Raw genomic sequence first — 21,158 nt, forward strand, 5'->3', positions numbered from 1 at the left:
ATGAAATATGCAGCTTTTCCTCAAAGAAATGATAGTTTTAATGCTAACAGCACTTTAGTATGATTCTATTTAATCTTTTATTACTTGGAAATTAGTACATGAAAACTCATACAAGAAAATGAATAAGCACCATCCAGAAATAGGATCCAATGAGACACCCTGTCAAACCATAAAAGGCAGCTTTAACTTTCAAATCCATTGGGCATTGATAGACTTACTCTCTTCAATAATGTAAAAGATGTGTCTGTTTTCTAGTTGGACTAGACCACTGGAGGACCAAAGTTGATCTCTACCGCTGGTCTTGTAGTTACAACAACATGGTAAGTAAAATCTGAACAGAATATTGGTATTTTGCGGACAGTTAGAAATCGTTTCCTCACATAAGTCTGATTGAAACAGACATATCTGAATGTAGAGTTAATGGTTAAGCAATACAATATATGTGTGTTGCATAACTATAGGTTTTTAATATGTATTATTTTAAGTTGGGATCCATGTTTCTTCTGTGGGTTAGTGTTTAATTGTTATTTTGAAATGAAACGATTGACTCTGCTTCCTGCTCCCAGAAAATTAATTTTGCCAACCATTGCATCACGTACAAATATTTAAGTTTTTAAAATGTATATGTGAGAGAGAGAGGGGGGACGAAGTGAAATGATGCACAAAATGAGGGACAAAATTGATGCAACTATAAGTGTACTGAGAACTAGGAAATGTTTTAACATATTAATATTTTTGTTGAGATAATAAATGTCATGCATCGAGTTTTCAGTGATTAGTCAAAACACGCCTAAAACATAACAACACAGTTACAAGGTTGAAGCTGGCTTCCCAATGGCTCAACTGGTAAATGCACTATCTCTGCTTCATCTTCTAATGAGCCATACGGACTAGGAAGGTCTGGGCTGGGTGAACTGATCTCAGCCAGGGCGATAGTGAGTCATCACAAATGATTTCAGTATCAGCGGACTAAGGGCGGTAGTGGGATCGGCTGTCAAGTGATAGAAACTCTTGCAGATAACTAAGCCGAAAGGAATTGCAAGCTGCCTCCTATTCTTAACATCTATCTTGTTGCAGCATTGTTATTTACTTTTACCTTACGAGCTTTGTGTGTTCAAAACTGTTACAAATTATTAATTTTATGAATGCACTTCTAAAATCAAAACGAATATTTTGAATGTAATAATGCATATAAAAAAGCAAACCCTAAGACTCCCTGCATTGAAGCTGTTAATATAATCTTTTGAATTAAAATTGTTTAAATGAAACCAAATTTTATTTTTAAAAATTGCACAGCTGAAAGCAGTTGGAATCAGTTTGACAAGTTGCCATTAATATGTGTAAAGTAATCAAAGAGGATTGTCATAATTGATTAAGCTACGTGATCATTAATTTAAAAAATAATAAATGAAACTGCTGGGGAAGTGTAATGGAATGGCAAATAACTATCTGATTTATTGCGATATATTCCCACATACTGCACTGCAGGCAGTTCCTGGATATTCTAAAAGCGAGTCCTCCACACAGTAAATTTCCTCCTCTCACAATCCAGTATATCCCCTCCCCTTGTCATTCATTTCCCACCTCTTCTTGCCATCAAACATGTCTGCTCTCTCACCATCCATTCAGCTACTTCCCTTTGCCATCCTGTTTGCTCCCTGCTCCTTCCCTGCCCTCGTCGTCCTTCTCTTCCCATCCCGCTCCTCTTCTCCCCTCCTCTGCTCTTCCCATCCTCTTCTCTCACCCCCTCCCCTCCAGTCCCCTCCCTTTCCCTTGCCATGCCATTCATTTTCCTTCAGCTATTGCACTAAGTAGGTCCTTCTCCTCTTTTGGAGCTCCCAACATAGAAGGTCGACATTGCCACCTCTGCATATTGTGGTGGGGGCCTGTCTGGTGCATCAGCCACCAGAATCAAAAGGAGCCAGACCAGGGAAGCAGAGGGATGGAGGGCAGGACTAGGGGATGGGGATGGCTCTTGTACTGATTTTGGTCAGAAAATACTGACATAATGGTCAGGCCCCCCAAAACAATGACTGCCAAAATGAATCACCAATGGTGGGCACATATGGGTTTGAGTGGATGCACTGTAGTTTGGTGATTTAACACACTGCCCATTGAGTGCTAGGATATTGGTTCATGCCAAATTCCTGAGTAGAGCTAGCTGCTTCTCCGTAGGCAATAAGGGAAAATTGGAGGGTATATCAGCCATAGCAGTTCTCCAGCCCCTCCTGCTGATCAGCGTAAGGGTACCAGCGGCAGATGCCTGAAGAGGGGTCAGTTGCCCTCCTTTCCAGCCATAAAATTGTGCATGGTGCCTGTGCATGAAAAAGGAGGGAAGAACCTGAAAATTAAAAGTGTGGGGGTTGGAGATTTAGAACGGCAAATAAAACAAGTCCTGAATGTTTTGCCCACTTATTACACTTGAGGAATAGGTTATTCTTCATTTTTAATTGTTTTTCATTCATTTCTGATATTTAAAGGCATTGTCCCCTGAGCTACTTGCTGAGTACAAGGGAGTGTTTGAAATGTTCGATGAAGAAGGGAATGGCTTGGTGAAAACAAGTGAATTGGCCAAACTCATGAGTCTGCTGGGCATCAACCTAACTAAACGGGATCTGGCACAAATGGCCAAAGATGTTGATAAAGAGGGTGAGAAACCTTTTCAGCTTTTCTGCTAAGGTGTCTGTAATAGTAGATAGAAAGGTGGGTTTGTTAATTAAATAACATCATTAACAGAAATACGACTACCACGACAAATAAGAAAAAAATTATGGAGAACCGGCAATGGAATGAGACAAAGTGGATAACTCTTTCAGAGAGTTGCCACAGATGCGATGGGCCGGATGGCCTCCATATGTGCTGTTTTAGTTTATCCAGAAGATATTTAACACCTTTCTAGTGGCTCAGTAGGTAAATGAGACACCTAGCGTGATGCTGAGCCATACTAACCAGGAGGATGCTGGGTTCAAGCTGCAGTTCGAGCGGAGTTAACTGATCCTGGCTGGGGCGACAGTAGGGTTGCTACAATTGTCACCATCACCCCAATGGATGGAACAAAAATGAGATACGATTCCTTTCCTAAGCACTATCCAGTGGCCTCTGCTGGAGAGCATGTGCAGGTGTTTAGATATTGAGGACAGGATCAGGCGTCCCCAACTGTTAAATATCTGCTGACAGTCACTAATAACGCTCACATGTGAAGAATGGCACTTGGCCGAGGTACCAGAGGGCTTCTAGCCCCCATGAAAGTGTACCCAGCTTGAGCATTCAGGAGAGGAGGAGAGAAGGTACTTAGTTAAAGCATAGGAAGGAAGGAAGGAACGTAGGAGCAGGAGGAGGCCATTCAGCCTCTTGAGCCTGTTCCGCCATTCAATTAGATCATGGCTAATCTGTATCTTAACTCCATCTACCCGCCTTGGTTCTGTAACCCTTAATACCCTTGCCTAACAAAAGCAGTTAGATGAGACTGCACATCTTGCTTACACTGGAGCTGGAAGGAGCAGGACTCCGTCTGTGATAGTTCTATGATCCGTATCTTCCAACAGGACAGATAATACCTTCATCTAACAACTCATCCGAAGGACAGGCTTCTTCCAGAGCAGTGCCCTCAAGTGTCAGTAATGGACATGGAGCATCAGTAACACACACTTATCTTTGGATCTGTACATTCCGAATCCTTCATTTAAGTCAAGTAGATTTTATCAAAACAATATTGTATGGGCTCTGATGGCAGCTCAGGGTTAATACCCTGCATGGTGTAGTATTGAGCTGCACAGATTAAGAAGGTTCCAGTTTCATTTCCTGATCCATCCTGTGTGATCCAAGTCAGTGTGTCAGTACCACAGTTAGCTCCCAATTGCGATCCCTGCTGGAAACTCTGTGGGGGTTAAATTGGATAACCCCCAAAACCAGGCACAGGGGTTACAGTGCGCGATTAACCCGTGCCTGGTCGTTGAGATGCAGGCAGTACGTAACATTCGTGCTGCCTGGTGATTTACCTGATATCTGCGAGCAGCCAGGCCTAGCTGCACTGTTGAATGGCTGCTCACCAGCAGGGGCCCTGAGTGGCTAGCATCACTTAAAGCCTGCCTGCACCTCTTAAAGGCGGCCTGCACCTCTTAAAGGCAGCCTTGCACCTCTTATTTGCAAAATATAAGATATGGGTCTGCACGGAGTCCAAACGGAGATCTGTTGAGTTGTGTTAAAACATTGAATAAAGGTTGCGCACTACTAAATCCCACATCCTCCAATCTGCACACCAGACTTCACCAATCTGCTGATTTGTGTTTGTACCAAACCTGCGAGAGAGCGTGCACCAAGGTTCTCTGCTGATGTACTGAAGGCCTTGGTGCAAGAAGTGGACAGAAGGAGGGGAATTCTATATTAGCAGGGGGGCAAGAGGCCCTCCAGACATATGCTCAAGAGGCAGTGGGAGATAGTAGAGGACAAAGTCAATGCCAGGTGTATAGCACCACAAACATGGATGCAATGCAGGAAGAAGTTCAATGCTTTGACACGAGTGGTCAAGGTGAGTGAGGTCAACTGTCAAGTGGCGTCTCCTACCAACTGCAACATTAACCGCATCCACTGCTCCACGCACTACACCCCCCCATCACCCACATACCAACAAACTCTTTCAATCAGTACTCAACTCTTCCAATCAGATGCTTCCTCTCACCTTCACACATTACCACTGTTGCAAGCCGCACACCCACAACTCACAGGTCACACACACTGGCAGCTATTCAACCATGACAGGCACATCACCCAAACATTTTGCAGGACACTCACCGACACACGTCCACTTTCTTGCAGGAGAAGGTGGCGTATAAGAGGAGGCAGCAAGTGGCAGTGGCTCCATGGAACATGAACCTGCTGTCCTCTCTCAGGATGACAGCATTCCTGTCCCACCTCTGCCACTCTGCCAGTGCCCTTGCTGTTGCCTTTCAGCTCGCCAGCCCACTCCTTGTAGAGTATTGAAACTTTATTATAGGAAGATCGGAACGGGAGTAGGTCATTTAGCCCCTCGAGCATGTTCCGCCATTCAATGAGATCATGGTTGATCTGTGACCTAACTCCATATACCCGCCTTAGCCTCATATCCTTTAATACCTTTGGTTAACAAAAATCTATGAATCTCAGATTTAAAATTAACAATTGAGTTAGCATCAACTGCTGTTTGCAGAAGAGAATTCCAAACTTCTACAACCCTTTGCATGTAGAAGCGTTTCCTAATTTCACTCCTGCAAGTCCTGGCTCTAATTTTTAGGCTATGTCCCCTAGTCCTTGTAATCAAGTGTAGGAGACCTCCAAAAACAGGTTCAAATGCAACAGCAGCCAGAAGCAATAATCCAGCAACTAACCTATAACTCCTGCATGATCCCTTTAAATAGCACTGGTGGGGGGTCTTCTATGCTGTTTACGACTTGTTTGCTGTGCGAGGTTAAGGCAGTTCATTGGCTGGAGCGTTGAGTTCCAAAATTGCATCTGTCCCTTTAAATCAGCGTTGCGCACTGATCTACCGCATATTCTCCTTACTTTACATCCTGCCAGCGTTCGTTATATGCACATGTGCAAACGCTTTTACCAGGATGGCTTCCAGCGCATGTCACACTAGAAGTGCGCGCATTCTGGACGCCATTTTGGGTCCTTAGGAGGCCGTGTAGCGCTTACAAAATGGGCGCTATGCGGCCCAATTTATAGCCCTGTGTGTGTGAACATCATTTGAGGACAGGATTAGTCTCATAGTCAAATAGCCTAACACTTGGGTGAGATAACTGAAGCAAGACCACAGCGGAAGTGTACCACAGCATGAGTCAGCACTTTCAGAAGAGGATTGGGAAATGTTATATGGTTCAAAGTGCAGGATAATTTCCTTCAATGATGGCATTATATTCTGCTGTTCAGTAATAACAATTCTTAAAGGAGACCATGCACTAACTTATATTCTGGGTATTTACATTGGAACGGTAACAGGGAAAGTTAAAATATAAATCTATTGTCACATGTACAGTTGCTTTATGGCAGAGACTAAGGTTTACAATTTGTTCTGGATATTTATTTGACAGGAAAAGGTATATTTAACTGTAAGAACTTCCTGGCCCTGATGGGAGATTACCATGAAAAATCAAAAAATCAGGATGAAGAGCTCAAGCAAGCCTTCCTGGTATTTGATCCAGATAAAAAGGGTTACATTGAATGGAACACTTTAAAGTAAGTAGCTTCATCGTCACAAGTAGTTACAGCAGTGACAGAAGCTGTCTGCTCTAGTTACATTAAGCTCTATTTAAGATTTGTCTTTAAGATGTTTAAAACCTACACTTCCAGGTTTCCATTACTTGTGCTGCTTGAGTTTTGTGCAATCTGTTCTCCTTGTTTATTACCTGTTGTAAATATCAATTGAACTTGTGAATGAGTTCCCATAAAAGGATCCATACCATTGTTTTTTCTAAATATCAAACAAACTGTTACCTTACTCCGCACTTCTTGGTGTTGGGAGTTTGGGTTGGTTTAGGTAAAAACATCTAATTCAAAATATGCTTGAAGGTTGTAGGAATAAGATCAGATAAAGATGATCAAATATTCCATGGAACAATATAGTTTATGTGCTGCTGGGATAGGGACAATGTAAGTTATGGGAAGCAGGTGCCGCGGTTTGAATAATGGGAATATAAATGTTAAAAAGAATGAAAAAAACAAAGGCCTGCTAACACCTAATCAAGCTGCTCAGAAAGATTTCAAAGTGCTTCACATACAGGGAATTACCTTTAAGTACATCAACTCTTGTTATGTGGACAAACATTGCAACAATTTTGTCCATTGCAAAATCCCACAAACAGCCAGGAAATGAATGACTGTTAATATATTTTTGGTGGTGTTAATAAATATTGTGGAGTTTTGTTTGACTGTCTTTGGATATCAGGGAGAAATTTTGCGAAGGTGGCTCTTAAATGATTAGATACGTGCGACAAAGTGGGGCAAAGTCCACGATAGGTTGCAAGCATCTCCAAAGCTTTTAGGCCCAGACTACACCTAGTTCTCAGGTGCAAAGCAGGGTAAAAAGGGGTAGAATCTACTTACACCTGGTCCCTGCCCCTTTTGTGCTTCACATGCACGAGCAGGTATCATCCAGGCATGGGCAGAAAGTTTTCACCTGAAACAGGTGGCTGAGCATTTACATCACATGTAAATGATGTGGGAATGATATCAGAACACCTACTGTGTCGTTTTCCTCAGTTTCCATTTGGCAACCACCTCCCATCCCAAGTGTTTGCTTCGAAGGGCCAATAAACAGGATCAGTGGAGCTGCAGTCTACGTGACCACTGTTTCTGGACAGCAGCCATAGGTGCCCTGAAGCCAGGCGCCATTATCATTTTTGTGGACCTTTCAGGCCTGCCGTAGCAATCAAGATTCCTTCCCCAGTTTTGGTTGCGCACCTATTCCAAGGACTGTGCTAATGACCTAAACCTGGAAATATGGGTGGGTTCAGGTGCATTTGGGTGGAGCGCACTTCAGGCACGCTCTGCTCTGACTGACGCGCGCTTGAGCAGAGGGAAAGAGGAGAATCGGCTCCCGTCACGTTGCTCTTTTCTTGACCTATCAATATTAGAGCAGAATTCAAAGGGACCACGGGACAGTTTTCTCTCATCCCCTCAGATGATATAACAAAGGCATTCAGCCCATCGAGCCCACTCCTTCCACTGGCCATGTACAGTCCCTCTGTCTCATCCCAGTGAAAAAAAGTTTTACACCAATAATCCCTGATCCCCGCAGATAATCAAGTAAAACTCAAGAATATTTGTCCATTCCACCTCTCCATTATTCAATCCAGGCCTGCTGCCCTCCACAAATCAAATTCCTCCCTCCCCTTCAGCTCCAGCAGCAGAAGACCACTGTATCCTCTGGAATATTTGATCATCTCAATCTACACCTATCTCTATAACCTTCATTCTCATTCCCTAGTAGATATCTATCCAGCTACTTTTTGATGGAGTTTATTGACTGAGCCTCAGCTGCTTTTGCTGGGAGTCTAGTCAATGTGTCCCCTACTCTATGGTAAAAATTCCTTCCAATGTTCAGTTTTACTTGAGGCTTATTAATTTTAAATCCATGTATTGTAGTGCTGTGCTCACATTTAAAATAAATCTGCCTGCTTACATTCACACCACCTGAGCCTGACAGCATTTAAAGGCCTGGATCACATCGCCCCTCATTCTTTCTTCTCCAACAAAAATAATTTCAGCTCAAAATCTAATCAAAACTGGAAAAATTTTTCCTTTTGGTCCAAGTGCGATGGATTCAAAGCCCAGCACTGTAGAGCTACAGCTCCTGGATCATCCACTTCATGCGCTTGAAGTGTATAATGTTATAGTGACAAAATACAGGAATAGCAAAAAATAGCCAGGTAAAAACTGAGACAGAACTTGCCTTACAATATGCTGTGCATGATGTTTGTGTGCATGCTGGTGCCTCAATGGCTGTCTCAAGATATCAGAGCAGGATGGTCCTAACCAAGAGCTTAGGGAGGCCTCCACCTTCACTGTCTTCTATTCCTTCCATGCTCCTATGTACAAGGATGTCCAGGATGATTTCCCCCAAGACGCCAAAGGCTTGTGATTTATCAGCCCTTCTAAAGTTTGTATTATGTACCATCTTATCATGAAAGCAGAGAAATATTCTTGAGACGAAGGAGCGTATACACAGTGACAGGTATGGGTCGAACCTGCAGTCCATCCTGTGTCTCAGCCATGCAGTTAGATTGTGTTGTAATAATTTGATGTGCTAAGCCCTTGGTAGATGTCAGTGTGCCAAGGCTTTCAAATGTAAGTTGCAGCTTCAATATGTGCCCTGCTGAGGTATGAGTATGTGTGATATGCAATGAAAGTAGCTGTAAGGTTGTATGAGGACCCGTCATGGACGAGCGGTAAATGTGGAGTGGGTTGACAGGTGGTACCTTGCAGGCATACAATTTTGGGCCATCTACCTGGAATATGGTAATGTTGGGTAGTTTTACCTCACCCGGCATTTTGTCTTTTTCCGCATCTGTTCCCAGGTGCTGTAGGTGCTGTACACAATATTGAGCCTGGACACCACCTCCTACCAGTCATGATGCTCTTGTGGGAAGGATTGTCCTTGAGTGCCGAACAGCCTTCTTTGCACCCAATCCATGAAAAAATATGTCCACTGCACCAGCCATCAGATGCAGTGCTGGGCTACTCCACCCACTCCACTTCCCTTGCTTTTTGTCAGCTGTTTCTTGCCCTCCCCCACCCTACAGCCTTTGGAAAGGCTGAGAATTATTGAAAGATTACTTTCAGTCTTTAAAAGGTTGAAACTATCTTTTTTACCACATATGTAGCCACTTACCTTTAAGTAGCTGCATCCTTTTAAATTTTTCCATCAATCCTTTAAGAGTTGCTGGTTCATCAGATATTCCACCCATGCATCATGTGCTCTCCAATGTCTGCAGGGAGCATGTTGAAATTGTTTAAGTGAACAGGCTTCACAAAGTCACATTAGATGGACTTAGCTGCCAAAAGATACATGGTGAGTGCTGTGTGGTTTGGTCCCAACAGTTCTGTACCAATGTGTCAATGAAATTTTCCAAAATCGCAGTTAAGTTGTAAGAACAAGCTTTTTTTTAACTTCGAGCCAGCAGAGGGCATCCTTACATCTCCAATACAGTTTTCCATGTTAAGAACTGTGACCAATATTTTTGCTAAGATGGGGAAGGGGAGATAGGAAGGGAAGGACTTTCTCACCAAAATAAAAAATCTTTGCACTCCAAATTCTGTATTCCGCACAGTCTAAATAGTCGTAGTAAGTACATTTTCCCTGTGAACAGTACCAATTTTATTTGACTGTAATGATGGTCAATTCTATGTTATTACTCAGCTCTCTTAATTTCCCCCCCAACTCTGAGTCCTACATCATTTTACTCTATCTGTGCTGAGGAGCTACGGACAACTTTGCATAGTGTATCTGAACTGAAATAGCTCAGTGTAACCTCACAGTGTATTTTCACTTCTAACCATGCTTCATGCTTATTCAATATTTGTCCCTGTGTATAATTAATTAATATTTCTTTGAAAATATCAGTTTTGGAGAGAGTTTAGCTAATATTTAACTGATTGTAGGTCGTGGCAAATAAATGAACCATGGAACCATTAAGTTTTCATTTATTGTTAATGATTTAATAAATATTTTTACTTTATATTTTGTGCTTTATTCAAAAAAAAAGCTTCCCATCCAATTTTCTCCTCTTCCCTTCTGAATGCACTGACCAATGCTGAGGTATGACTTTACGGGGCCGGTCAAACTCTGGAATCCTGCACAACGTCTGAGCTTGGACATTGCATGTTAGTGGTCTTTCTGACCGTGGGGCATCACAGTTGGATCCAGTTCCCCATGTGGGAGGGGAGCACCACAGTCGAATTCAATCCTATCCCCTCTCGACATTATTCATCCATCATGCATCTGCATTTTCCAACAGGCAGCGATCAGTCTGCCCAAAGGTGCTCAGGTCATTTGTAGTGTTCCTGCTACCATTGCACCTAGCTCAGTTAACGTGGCATAGCCCAGGGGTTGAGCTGCTCATGCCCGTATGATTCGGATGGTGTATTTACCAACTGAGCCATTGGGGAGCCATCATTTTTTGTATTGAACCATGTACAAAAATGTCAGGTATTTCTTCTTTGTCATAAACCTACATTTGCTTTTTTTTATGTAAGATATGTCCTAATGAACGCAGGGGAGCCTCTCAATGAAGAAGAGGCCGAACTCATGATGAAAGAAGCTGATAAAGATGGTGATGGAACAATTGACTATGAAGGTGGGTAAAACTCATGAATCTGGGGTGATCATGAATTGTTTGATCAAACCAAGCAAGCACATGAGGCTCTAATTCTGCTCAAATGACACATAAACCAATTTCTTTTCCAGAATTTGTCGCCATGATGACTGGTGAATCCTTCAAGCTGATCAAGTAAACTCTTCTGAAGGAAGAATCCCATCTTGACAGTGAATCACTAGTGCCACACCTAGCAGATAATTGCACAATGGTCAACATTTACATCATGACCATTTACATGACGACAAATATATATTTTTTAATTTTGAGACCTTGTCTTATTCCGTCTAAAGTATCACACTGCTGCCCTTACAGTTTTGTGAGTCATGAAGAACAATCCGGAAAGATTTAGTTAGTGATGTTGCCTTGTGTCCAGAGTATTTCAAATTAGGCTTTGGTCCTTCAGTATTTGTAATTGTGTAGTACCTCCACTCTCGCATCTTGAACAATAAAGAAAGAGCACATTCTTAGAAATGGTGGGATAGGCAGCATCTAAAAAGGTATTGTTGCCACTGAAAAGCATTGGGTAAACTTTGCCAATGGTGTGTTTGTGGAGGTGACACAAATGAACTCCAGTAGTCACATTATTCTGCTCACTGTGTCGCTACTAAAAAAAGATTAAAAATTAGCTTGGCCTTGTAAAAATCCACATGAGAGAAGTTTACGCTGCAGCATTTAAATCACATCCGTCCTAGCACAGTTTGCAGCTCTAAAGCGGAGCTTCAGGGAAAGCTGTTTCAGGTAGAAGATCAGCCATGATCTTATTGAATGGCGGAGCAGGTTCGAGGGGCTGTATGGCCTTCTCCTGCTCCTATTTCTTATGTTCTTATGAACTAACCCTGCCTACAAACACCTTGAAATGGCAATGATGCCTCTTTAAGATTTTGTTGCCTTCAGCCACATTGACAAATGCTGTACATTTTAAAGTTTAAAAGTCTATTTCTAGGATAGCGAAACTCTAACTCACTTTGTTCCCCTCAAAAATGTAATTAAAATTAGCTTTGATTGTGCTATAAGTAACTAAATTGCTAATAATCGTTGTGGGTAACTGTAAACCCTGGATAGTCCATGCATCCCTTAGTCCATTATAATTCACAAATAAAATTATCTATTGCATCTTTGGGTACATAGTGGGGATGAACCCCCTTTCACCGAATATTAGGAAGCCCATAGAATTTGGTATGTGCCAAATGCTTTTCCACTTCTAATATATTTATAAAATACATCTGTAGATGTTTTGTGGTGTAGTGTTGTTTCTTTTTGGATGTGTTAGTGGACCTTCACTTCTTTTGTTCAGAAATGTTAAATTACATGAAGAAAGGAAAGGAAAAGACTGGCATTTCTATAGCACCTCGCATGTCCTCAGGACATCCTAAAGCACTTCACAACCAATGAAGTACTTTTGAAGTGTGGTCCCTACTGTAATGTTGGCAGGGCAGCCAATTTGCACACAACATCCCACAAACAGCAATGAGAATAAATGATCAGATATTCTGTTCTTAGTCATGTTGGTTGAGGGATAAATATTGGCCAGGGCAGTAGGAGAACTCCCCTGCTCTTCTTCAAATAGTGCCATGGGATCTTTGATGTCCATCTGAGGGGGCAGGCAGGACCTCGGTTTAACGTCTTATCACAAAGTCAACGGCCCTGAATTTCCTCGGACTTTCTGCTGCTGTGCCACCGTAACTCCGGCAGAAACCACATTTACACGTTTACAAGGCGTTCCCGCCAAACTTCCAACAAAGTTACAGTGCCACAACAGCAGGAAGTCTGAGGAAATTCAGGGGCAACGTCTGACAGTTCAGCAGTCCCTCAGTACTGCAATAAGGTACTGAAGTGTCGGTTTAGATTATATACTCAAGTCTCCAGAGTGGGGCTTAAATGCACAACCTTCTGACTCAGACACAAAAGTGCTAGCACTGAGCTAAGAATAACACCTAGAAGGTAATGGGACTTACAATTAATTGAGAGGTATGAGGATTTCATATTTAAATGTATTATTTTATTATTCAGTAACTGTTAAATTATTTCTAACACAATCATCATCTTGGGATCGTGTCAATTCGTTCTACGCGTTCAAAAAGCCCCATTTTACTTCCACATAAATATATAGCGCCATACTTGGTCAACACGCTACCCTTTCTTCTGAGAGCTGGGTTCAAATCCAGCCCTGAGTGATAATGTGAGACTGACTCTGCTGGCTGTAAGGGTGCGACGTGAATTAAGTGTGAGACACCATTCGCCCAGTTCCTAGTGGGATTAGACCCATAAATTGCCGGCCTCACGCAGAAGCCATAAGAGCAGTTGGTGTGTGAAATGAAAAAATTAATCCACTAGTGCAGTAAAGAATGTGTTCTGACCTTTCCACTATCCTCCTCGTTTCTGACCTGGGAATGCCTGATGTTGACACTGGCTTCCCGATGTGGAGAAATGTCTCGTTCCCCAGCACAGACTTCCTTCAACTGGCCGAGTGCACCAATTCACCAATATGGAAATTGTTGTTCTTTTAAAAAAATGTGTAAGATTAAAAGGAAATCAACTATTTTCACCCCACTTAAAGGCTCCTGTTAGAATAGTGCACTTACATGAACTGCAAACTAAGCTGCTGAGATCAAAAGACTTGGCACCCTGAGGAATGAGCTCAAAACAATAAGTTGCTGTGGTAAGGCATATTGATTAAGATCAATGATCTAAGCTCTTCTGATGATGGCGATAATGTGACGCAGGTGATGCTGATGTGTGTTGGGCACCTGTTGTCCCCTATTATTGGGCACACTGGCATGAGGTCAATTACGCACCTGATGCGCACCGCGTGCCAAAATACTACCCTGAGTGTTTCAAGAGCTCAGGGCCTGTGCACAGAATGCACACGAGGCTCATTACAGCCCAGAGTTTCATGCAAATTAGTGCTTCTTCCCATAATGCCTAAGCAACACTCAATTAGAATGGGCAGTTCAGAGGAAACCCGTAATTAAAAATTGTTTTGTTCCGCCTGGGTGGCCCTCTTTTTCTCAACAGGGTCACCTTTAGCTCTGCTCCTCACTTCTTCAGTCTCCAAGGGCCAATGCATTGAAGGGATTGCAGTGCTTTAAACCATGGACACAGAATGATGGCACTTTAAAGGCAGCCAGTAGTCCTTTCAATAGCTGCTGGTCTTCAACATTCTAACCCTCAACTCGTTCCAGACTGTCATGTGCTAAGCACCAGAAACGACACTAGAATATTTCACTGAACTGGCCTTGCATGACTGTCTGAGATCAATTCAGTGCAGTGCAAGTGCACACAGTACCCTGGGCTGGAATTTCCTCCGCAGGCATAGCCTGGAAGTTTGACTCAAAAATGTGCCCGTTCTACCAATGTCAAGTTACACTCAAATTTCCTGCCAATCTTATTGGAATACGTCCAAATGTAAAAATGGGCGGAAGTCAGCAGCCCAAGGAAAGTGCCGAACTCACACCCTATATTCCTTCTTTAAGTATGAAAATTAAAGTTTCAACTCATTTAACCATCATTTGTGCATATCAGGCACAGCATGTTTAAGAAACTGCAATCGGGGAAGCTTCTCAATTTTTAACGTGATTTATACTGATTCTATAAAAATGTATTCAACGAAACAGAAAATACAGAGCAGGGCTTAGTGAGAATAAATTGAAAAAAAATTGCAATAAAGCCCCAGAAAAACAACTTCCGGTCATAATTTGAAGAGAGCCTCTGAGCAAGTGCAACTAACTTGCATATAAGGCTCTATAACGTGGGGGTGGGGCTATTATGGGCAGAGATGCATTCAGGTGGAGAGATCAATGGACGATCGTAAAAGAGCGAGGAGGTTTGGGTGTATCGTACTTATGCTCAAAACTAATTTACACCCAAAATTCCACAATCTTTTAGGCTGTATATTTGCTTCCCCCGCTGATTGCGCATCTCCAGGTACAAACATCAGGCCAATGACAGCAGTCCTGGTGGCTCTACGGCTAGATCACATTTTCTGCCCAACTGGATAAATGCACCACCTAACGTGGTGCAAAGCCATATAGATCAGGAGGAACCCAGGCTCAGTCTATGGCCTGTTCGGAGAAGACAGACTTGCATTTATATAGCGTCTTTCATGACCTCAGGACGTCCTAAAGAGCTTTACAGCCAATATAGTACTTTTGAAGTGCAGGAAACGCAGCAGCCAATTTGCACACAGCAAGATTCCACAAACAGCAAGAAATAAATAATCAGATTATCTGTTTTAAGTGTTGGCTGAGGGATAAATAGTGGCTAGGACACTGGGGGTAAAGAACTCCCCAGCTCTTCTTTGAATGGTGCCATGGGATCTTTTATACCCACCTGTGAGGGCTGACGGGACCTCAGTTTAATGTCTCCTCCAAAAAGACAGCACCCCCCCCCCCAAAACAGTGCCGCATTCCCTCAGTACTGCACAGAAGTGGGGGCACTACAATTGCTCTCAGTGCCCTGGGGCTGAGGCAGGAAAAAGCTAGCCACCAGGATTCCCATTACTGTTTGCTGAAAGTGCATGTATGTGGATATTAGGATTGGATTTAACTGGAATCTCTATAGTTGTAAAGCCTGTTAACACTTCCTCTCTGTCTCATACATGAAGAATAAACAAGGTGGCAGAGGCACCTGTGGAACATGATCCCAGAGAAACGCTCGAGACAAAAGGGAACCTCTGACCTGAGGATTTGACAATCCCAATATTGCAGAAATACTTATAAGGACTAAATAAATAAAGAAATTATCAATTTACTCTTTGACTGCTTCAAATAAGTTGGAATGATGCCATGAATGCTAATAGTTAACTTATACGTGAAGCTATTTCCACTACTAATTTAAATAATTATAACCATGCAGACATAATCACCAGTTCCATTTTAAAAGCACATTTATTATTTTATAAAGAATACTAAACCCATAGGGCTTTTCATAAAAAACTATACAAAGATTAATACATGTAAATTAATCAGTTAACTTGAGTACATCTCCATATTATGTAAACAAGACTTCATAACTTCTCAAAGTTGGCAACATGGCTGAGCTATTGTCCCCTTCTATACTAAAGCAGTTTGGACTAGCAGCAAGGGATTTAATATGATTTCACTGATGTTTAAACATTAGTAGTCTCTTTATATTGGGTAGTCAGCAAGCATTTTGGCTTGATTAAGCTAGCCAATGCATTGTAAAATTTAACTCATTCACGGATTGGTTAGCTTTGCAACACACTGTGCAAGGACTAAGTAAAAATAAAGCATATCTAGATTACCCAACATAAGCATTATGAGGCAGGATGGACAATATTAACAGTAGACAGTAAATGTTGCCAGGCAAATGTGTATGGAACCTATATACAATTTTATTTGCGCATCTCCCACTGACAACAGAACATGGGTCTGAACGAAAAGAAAATGCTTTTATTTGATTTGAAGAGCTGGTATGTATGATTCCAAATGAAAAGGAATGTCTATTGTCACAGCAGAACGGTATAAGGTTCAACGGATGCTAAAGGTTTCCTTAACTGGAAAGGCGTTGATTGTCTTTAGCTTTTGAAAACTATAACTGCATAGTATAGGGCACTCAGTCAGTGATGGTAGAAACAAAATTCTTCAGAAACCATTTTCCAGGATAAAAACACATGGAAATATGACTACACAATGTTCAAAATGTCCTTCATCAATGCCATATTTTCTTAATTGCTGTAATCCGATTGCATTCATTTGAGTTGAATATAGTTAAGTGATATAAATCACAATTTTAATGTCATTACTTAGTAATGGAGCAATTGCTCTGCAGCAATTTGCTGACAATGTTTCACTTCCTGAAGCAAATAGAACTCACTATAAATAGTTCTCTTCAGAACCGGAGGAAGACACTTGTCCTTTCACTCTCGGCTGGCTCAGAAAAATATAAGTTCAAAAACACTATCTGAACAAGTCATTGAGTCAATTTAAAAAAGTCTTGATCACTAGGACAATGCTGATGAGGTTTCCACAGATGTTTCCTCTGTAGAACTGGGCTCTTCATTCCTTTTCGGATGGTCTCCCCTGCTGTTTGGGTCGTAGATCTCAATAGGTTTGGCCATTTTCAGGGCTGCCTCATAGGGTGGAGGGGTTTCAATGGCATATAGACTGTAGGGTGGAGGAGGCAAAATGATGCTGTTGGCATCTTGGAATGGGATGCCATTCCTACTGGTAGATACGTACTGCAGCGAACTGTTTGCTAACAAAGAGAAAAATCATGTTAAATAGGTTCACCAGTGATATTACCTGAATAAAAGATGACATTCATACAATATACATTCCCAGCAAACTGTATACTATGTCTATCTTTGTTCATGGCACTTTTCTAACTAAGTATATAGTTGAAGACAGTAAAAGATTAGAAAGCTAAATAGCTACAGTTAAAAAAAATCATAGCAGCAAATTCACTGATCCCATGCTTTGAGTGTGGAGCTGTACTCAAACAGAACAAGTTGGAGAATTGGTGCCATCTGAGCACAGCTCCCCACTGTCTGCAGGCCATCCAACCTCTGGGGCTAGAGAAGTGGGATTACAGCCAAGCCTGATCCAGTCCTCACCCAATGTCTATCAACCCTTGTTGGAAAGTGCACACTGGTAGATAGCAACTAGAACCCTGGCAGTTTCCTCCCCCTCCATCTCGGAGGATAAAACCAACTGTAGCATCACTACATTTGCCGTAGCAGAATTCAGTTAATTCAGTACAGATTGAGGATCGAACCTGGGACTGTCCTGGTCTAGTTAGCCCAGATACACTCTATATAAACCTACTGAGCCAGCCAAAGTAAATACATTAATGCAAATACACTTAACCAGAAGTCATTAGCAAGTTTGCAACTGACTTCTGGCAAACATTGACAATGTTCAATGAAGGGCAGCACAGTGATACACTGTGGTAGTGGGCCAATGTATGGAACAGTGGAATCACATCAATGATGCTCCATGCCAGTGAGTTGCTGATTTCAGAGGTTCCATCACAATGAGGTACCAAACAGAGGCTAGACTCTTCCTCATAAAGAGGAATAATCAGAGTGAGAATCACCACCAGACCACCCTCATGTGCCCATCTCCTAGTGTTTGACTCAGAGGTATTTGGGAGGGCTGGCCATAGGCTGCATGCCTGTTCTCTCAGCTACAGTCATAAGTGGCCTGAGAAAAGCAGAAAAAGGGAAATAAAACAAATCTGATTTGTTGAATCTCTTTTTACCAAGATCTGCAATAATGTAGGACAGAAACACACTAAATAAAGATTGGACTGACGCATGGTTGGTTACTTACGTGATACAGTGCTGTGGATGGTATTGTCATTATCAATGGCGATCACAGTAACTTCATAAGGTCTAGCCGGGAAAGTAGGGACCTGGGGTTTAGTCCTTCTACAGCATTTCACACAACTGGCTGCCACTCCACACAATAGCAACAAGAAGATGGTCAATAAAATCAACCTGAAAGATAAAAAAGGGATAAAATTACTTTGAAGACTGCATAAATACTAGTTCAATCCTCATTAATAGTCTTCAGCTTTAGTAACCCTCAAAACAATAATACATGTAAAGCCATTGAAGAATACAACACTGATCTTCAAGTGCATAATCTTATCTCCAGGATGATCAGTGATTATGTACATGGCTTCCATTTTGTGTTTGTTGAATGTTGTTTAATTGGGTGCCTAATTCTCCATTTTGGCATTTTTCCCAAATTGTTTAACCAGTTGACTAATCCTCCATTTTTTTTCGTCTTTTCCTTAAACCTTGCTTAACTGTTTGCCTAGTTCTCCATTTTCAGACTTGTCCCCTTGCTGTTTAACCCATTGTTACTATTGCCAGAAGGCTACAAATTAAAAAAACATAACAGACTGAACGTAAACAATCAAGTTGTTGGTACCCGATCCAAAATGTGTGGAAAGCAACTGGAATGACCCAGTTGTGAATGTGGTTGTATTTAGGAATCTACATTTACACCTTCCAAACTGATTGGAAACCATGAGTAAAGCCATTAGATTGATATGGTTGGAGATGGGGGGGAAGCACAGTCCATTCCACTGAAGTGTGCAGCTGATTTGGAAAAACTTAAAAGTCTTAATTTCTCTAAAACCCTATTCTTTTAAAAGGGCACGTTTACTGTGGAAGAAAGTGCAGTTGATGTCATTTTATAGAATATCAACAACCTTCACACTCAGTAGATCAGGATCCATATTTCTGTGGGCCCAGTGTGATGCTGCTAGTCTCCAGTTGTCTTTTGATATGGTTTTTTTGAGGAACTACAGCATCATTAAACTCAAACAGGAGAGTAGCACTAGGGAGGTTGCACAGAGCACCACTCATTAAATGTAAAGGGAGCTTTAGGGTGCATAATTAGAGTAATTTTCTTTCAAAGCAAAACCTGGAAGGTCTTAAAAGTCTTTGCACAAGCTAATCTTCAACTGTTAATTGGATTCACATTTTAATCCCTTGAAGTTTAGCACCTAGAGTTGTGGAACCAATTTACATAAACTCTAAACATTGCTCATCATTGTTGGTGTGAGCAAATTGCAGAAATCAAAGTGGCTATACTAAATACAATGATTATACAGATAAAGATGGACTGATACTTACCATACATACCACAGGCTGGTCCAACTCGAGAGACACCTGCAATTAATATGAAAGACAAATAATTTAGGGAGATTCATCATAACTATTCTTTTAAATATATCTTCTAAAATGAAATCAAAGAGACTTCTACTTGCAGAAGAGTGTGAGATGGAGGAACAAGGCAACAGAAAGAGTGAAAAAGGAGGAAAGAACAATCAGACAAGACAAAAAAAACCACCAAATATTTGTTCAACAGTTCAGTTGAAGAAAGGAATTCCAGAACACAATTTGGAGATGCTTAAACTCTTCTCTGAAAAATGCTAATCCATTTTAAGTTCTAATCACTAAGCCACTGATTTGAGGTTTCAACAGGGAAATATGCAGAATGTGATTCCTAAAATGCTGGTAAAAATGATAGATAATTGCATGTAGTTAAATCCAAATTTGACTTATTCAATCACCATAGAACAGTGGTCTTAATTATAACTTGAATTACAGAATATAATCTCCCAAACACTAATAAAAATCCCATGCCATAAAAATGGAATTTGATGTATTCAGTCACTATAAACCAGCCCTGATTAATTGGGTGCATTTTAAATTCCTTATGTTTTTAACTTTGCTTATTTTGAAATTTTGGCAAGCGAATGTATTTTCAGATTACATCGAACAAATGACCAGCCCGATATAAATACAGCAATTGGGACCACAGACTGAGCAATATGTGGGGAATTAAACAAAATACAAAACGATCCGAAGTTAGCACAGAAAAAGCAAGAAGAAACTATTAGAAAAGTAAACGGCAATTAGCAAGAACGCTCTTGATTATAATAAACGGATTATTCTGTATGAGATCGAAATCGTTCAAATCGGGCACAGGCACGATGGGCCGAATGGCCCCCTTCTGTGCGAGTCTATGAACTAATTGTGAGCGTGTGATTTTAAAACATAAAAAAGTGATGTATAGACTCACCCGTTAGTTTCTCCGGGGCCCGTGCCGCAGTTCTGAGCTTCAGTAAGTGAAGCCTATTGTACAAAACGGGGGAAAAAAATAAAATTACTTAACTCAGAAGTACAAGAGCTGATTTAAAAAAAAAGTTTTTAGCATCACAAGTTTAGACCAAACACACTTGTGATTTAAATGTACTGACGTAACATAAAACAGAGTTCAAAATTGTCTAGCAGCGTATTATTGCAAAAAAACGACTTGAACATGTAATTATATTTAACTGCGATCGTTAAACCCATAGGACTAACCTGAAATAAGCACAGGATGAATACGGCTGTTCTCACGACGACCGTGCACTTGTCCATCTCTCTCCCCCCACACCCACGTTCGCTTTAGTTTCCCAATTGCTGACAGTCGCCACCTCGCAAGAATTCAGGTGAAATTGACGAACTGGGCTCGACAAGACTGATGTCAGTTTCAGGTGTTTCATTCTCTAACCGCGGCCAGTCCTATTTATTTATATTCACCTGCCCCGCCCCTCTCTCTCTCAGCAACCCCCACTCCCTCCGCCCAGGGCAGTGACTGCCACACAGCAAAACCTCTCGATCACGCACAAACCTGTGTGTGATCATTAACCCCGAGTTGGGGACAGGTTGAAAGGATCTCCATGGGGGGCAATTGGCATATGTGTGTGCGTGAGAGACAGGTCACTTTGTTCTGGGGGAATCACCTTGCATTTAGTACGGTCCCTTTACCCAATAATCTACCC

General features: G+C 41.6%; 2 protein-coding genes across 2 annotated transcripts; one reads left to right on the forward strand and one right to left on the reverse strand.

Moving 5' to 3' along the window:
* Positions 1–218: 218 nt before the first annotated feature.
* Positions 219–12,088, forward strand: LOC137300833 (calglandulin-like). The gene is made up of 5 exons (XM_067970087.1): positions 219–320; positions 2,481–2,649; positions 6,069–6,213; positions 10,732–10,832; positions 10,943–12,088. Exons 1-5 carry the CDS (start codon positions 318–320, stop codon positions 10,987–10,989), a joined length of 465 nt encoding a protein of 154 aa, XP_067826188.1. The 5' UTR covers positions 219–317; the 3' UTR covers positions 10,990–12,088.
* A 3,632-nt stretch (positions 12,089–15,720) lies between these two features.
* LOC137301048 (transmembrane protein 52-like) lies at positions 15,721–20,891 on the reverse strand. Its single transcript, XM_067970429.1, has 5 exons — positions 20,698–20,891; positions 20,414–20,466; positions 19,462–19,497; positions 18,146–18,312; positions 15,721–17,069 (listed from the first exon to the last, which is right to left on the reverse strand). The coding sequence occupies exons 1-5, from the start codon at positions 20,752–20,754 to the stop codon at positions 16,816–16,818; spliced, it is 567 nt and encodes a 188-aa protein (XP_067826530.1). The 5' UTR covers positions 20,755–20,891; the 3' UTR covers positions 15,721–16,815.
* Between the last annotated feature and the right edge of the window lie 267 nt (positions 20,892–21,158).

Source organism: Heptranchias perlo, chromosome 32, assembly GCF_035084215.1.
Source record: "Heptranchias perlo isolate sHepPer1 chromosome 32, sHepPer1.hap1, whole genome shotgun sequence".
Taxonomy (NCBI): Eukaryota; Metazoa; Chordata; class Chondrichthyes; order Hexanchiformes; family Hexanchidae; genus Heptranchias; species Heptranchias perlo.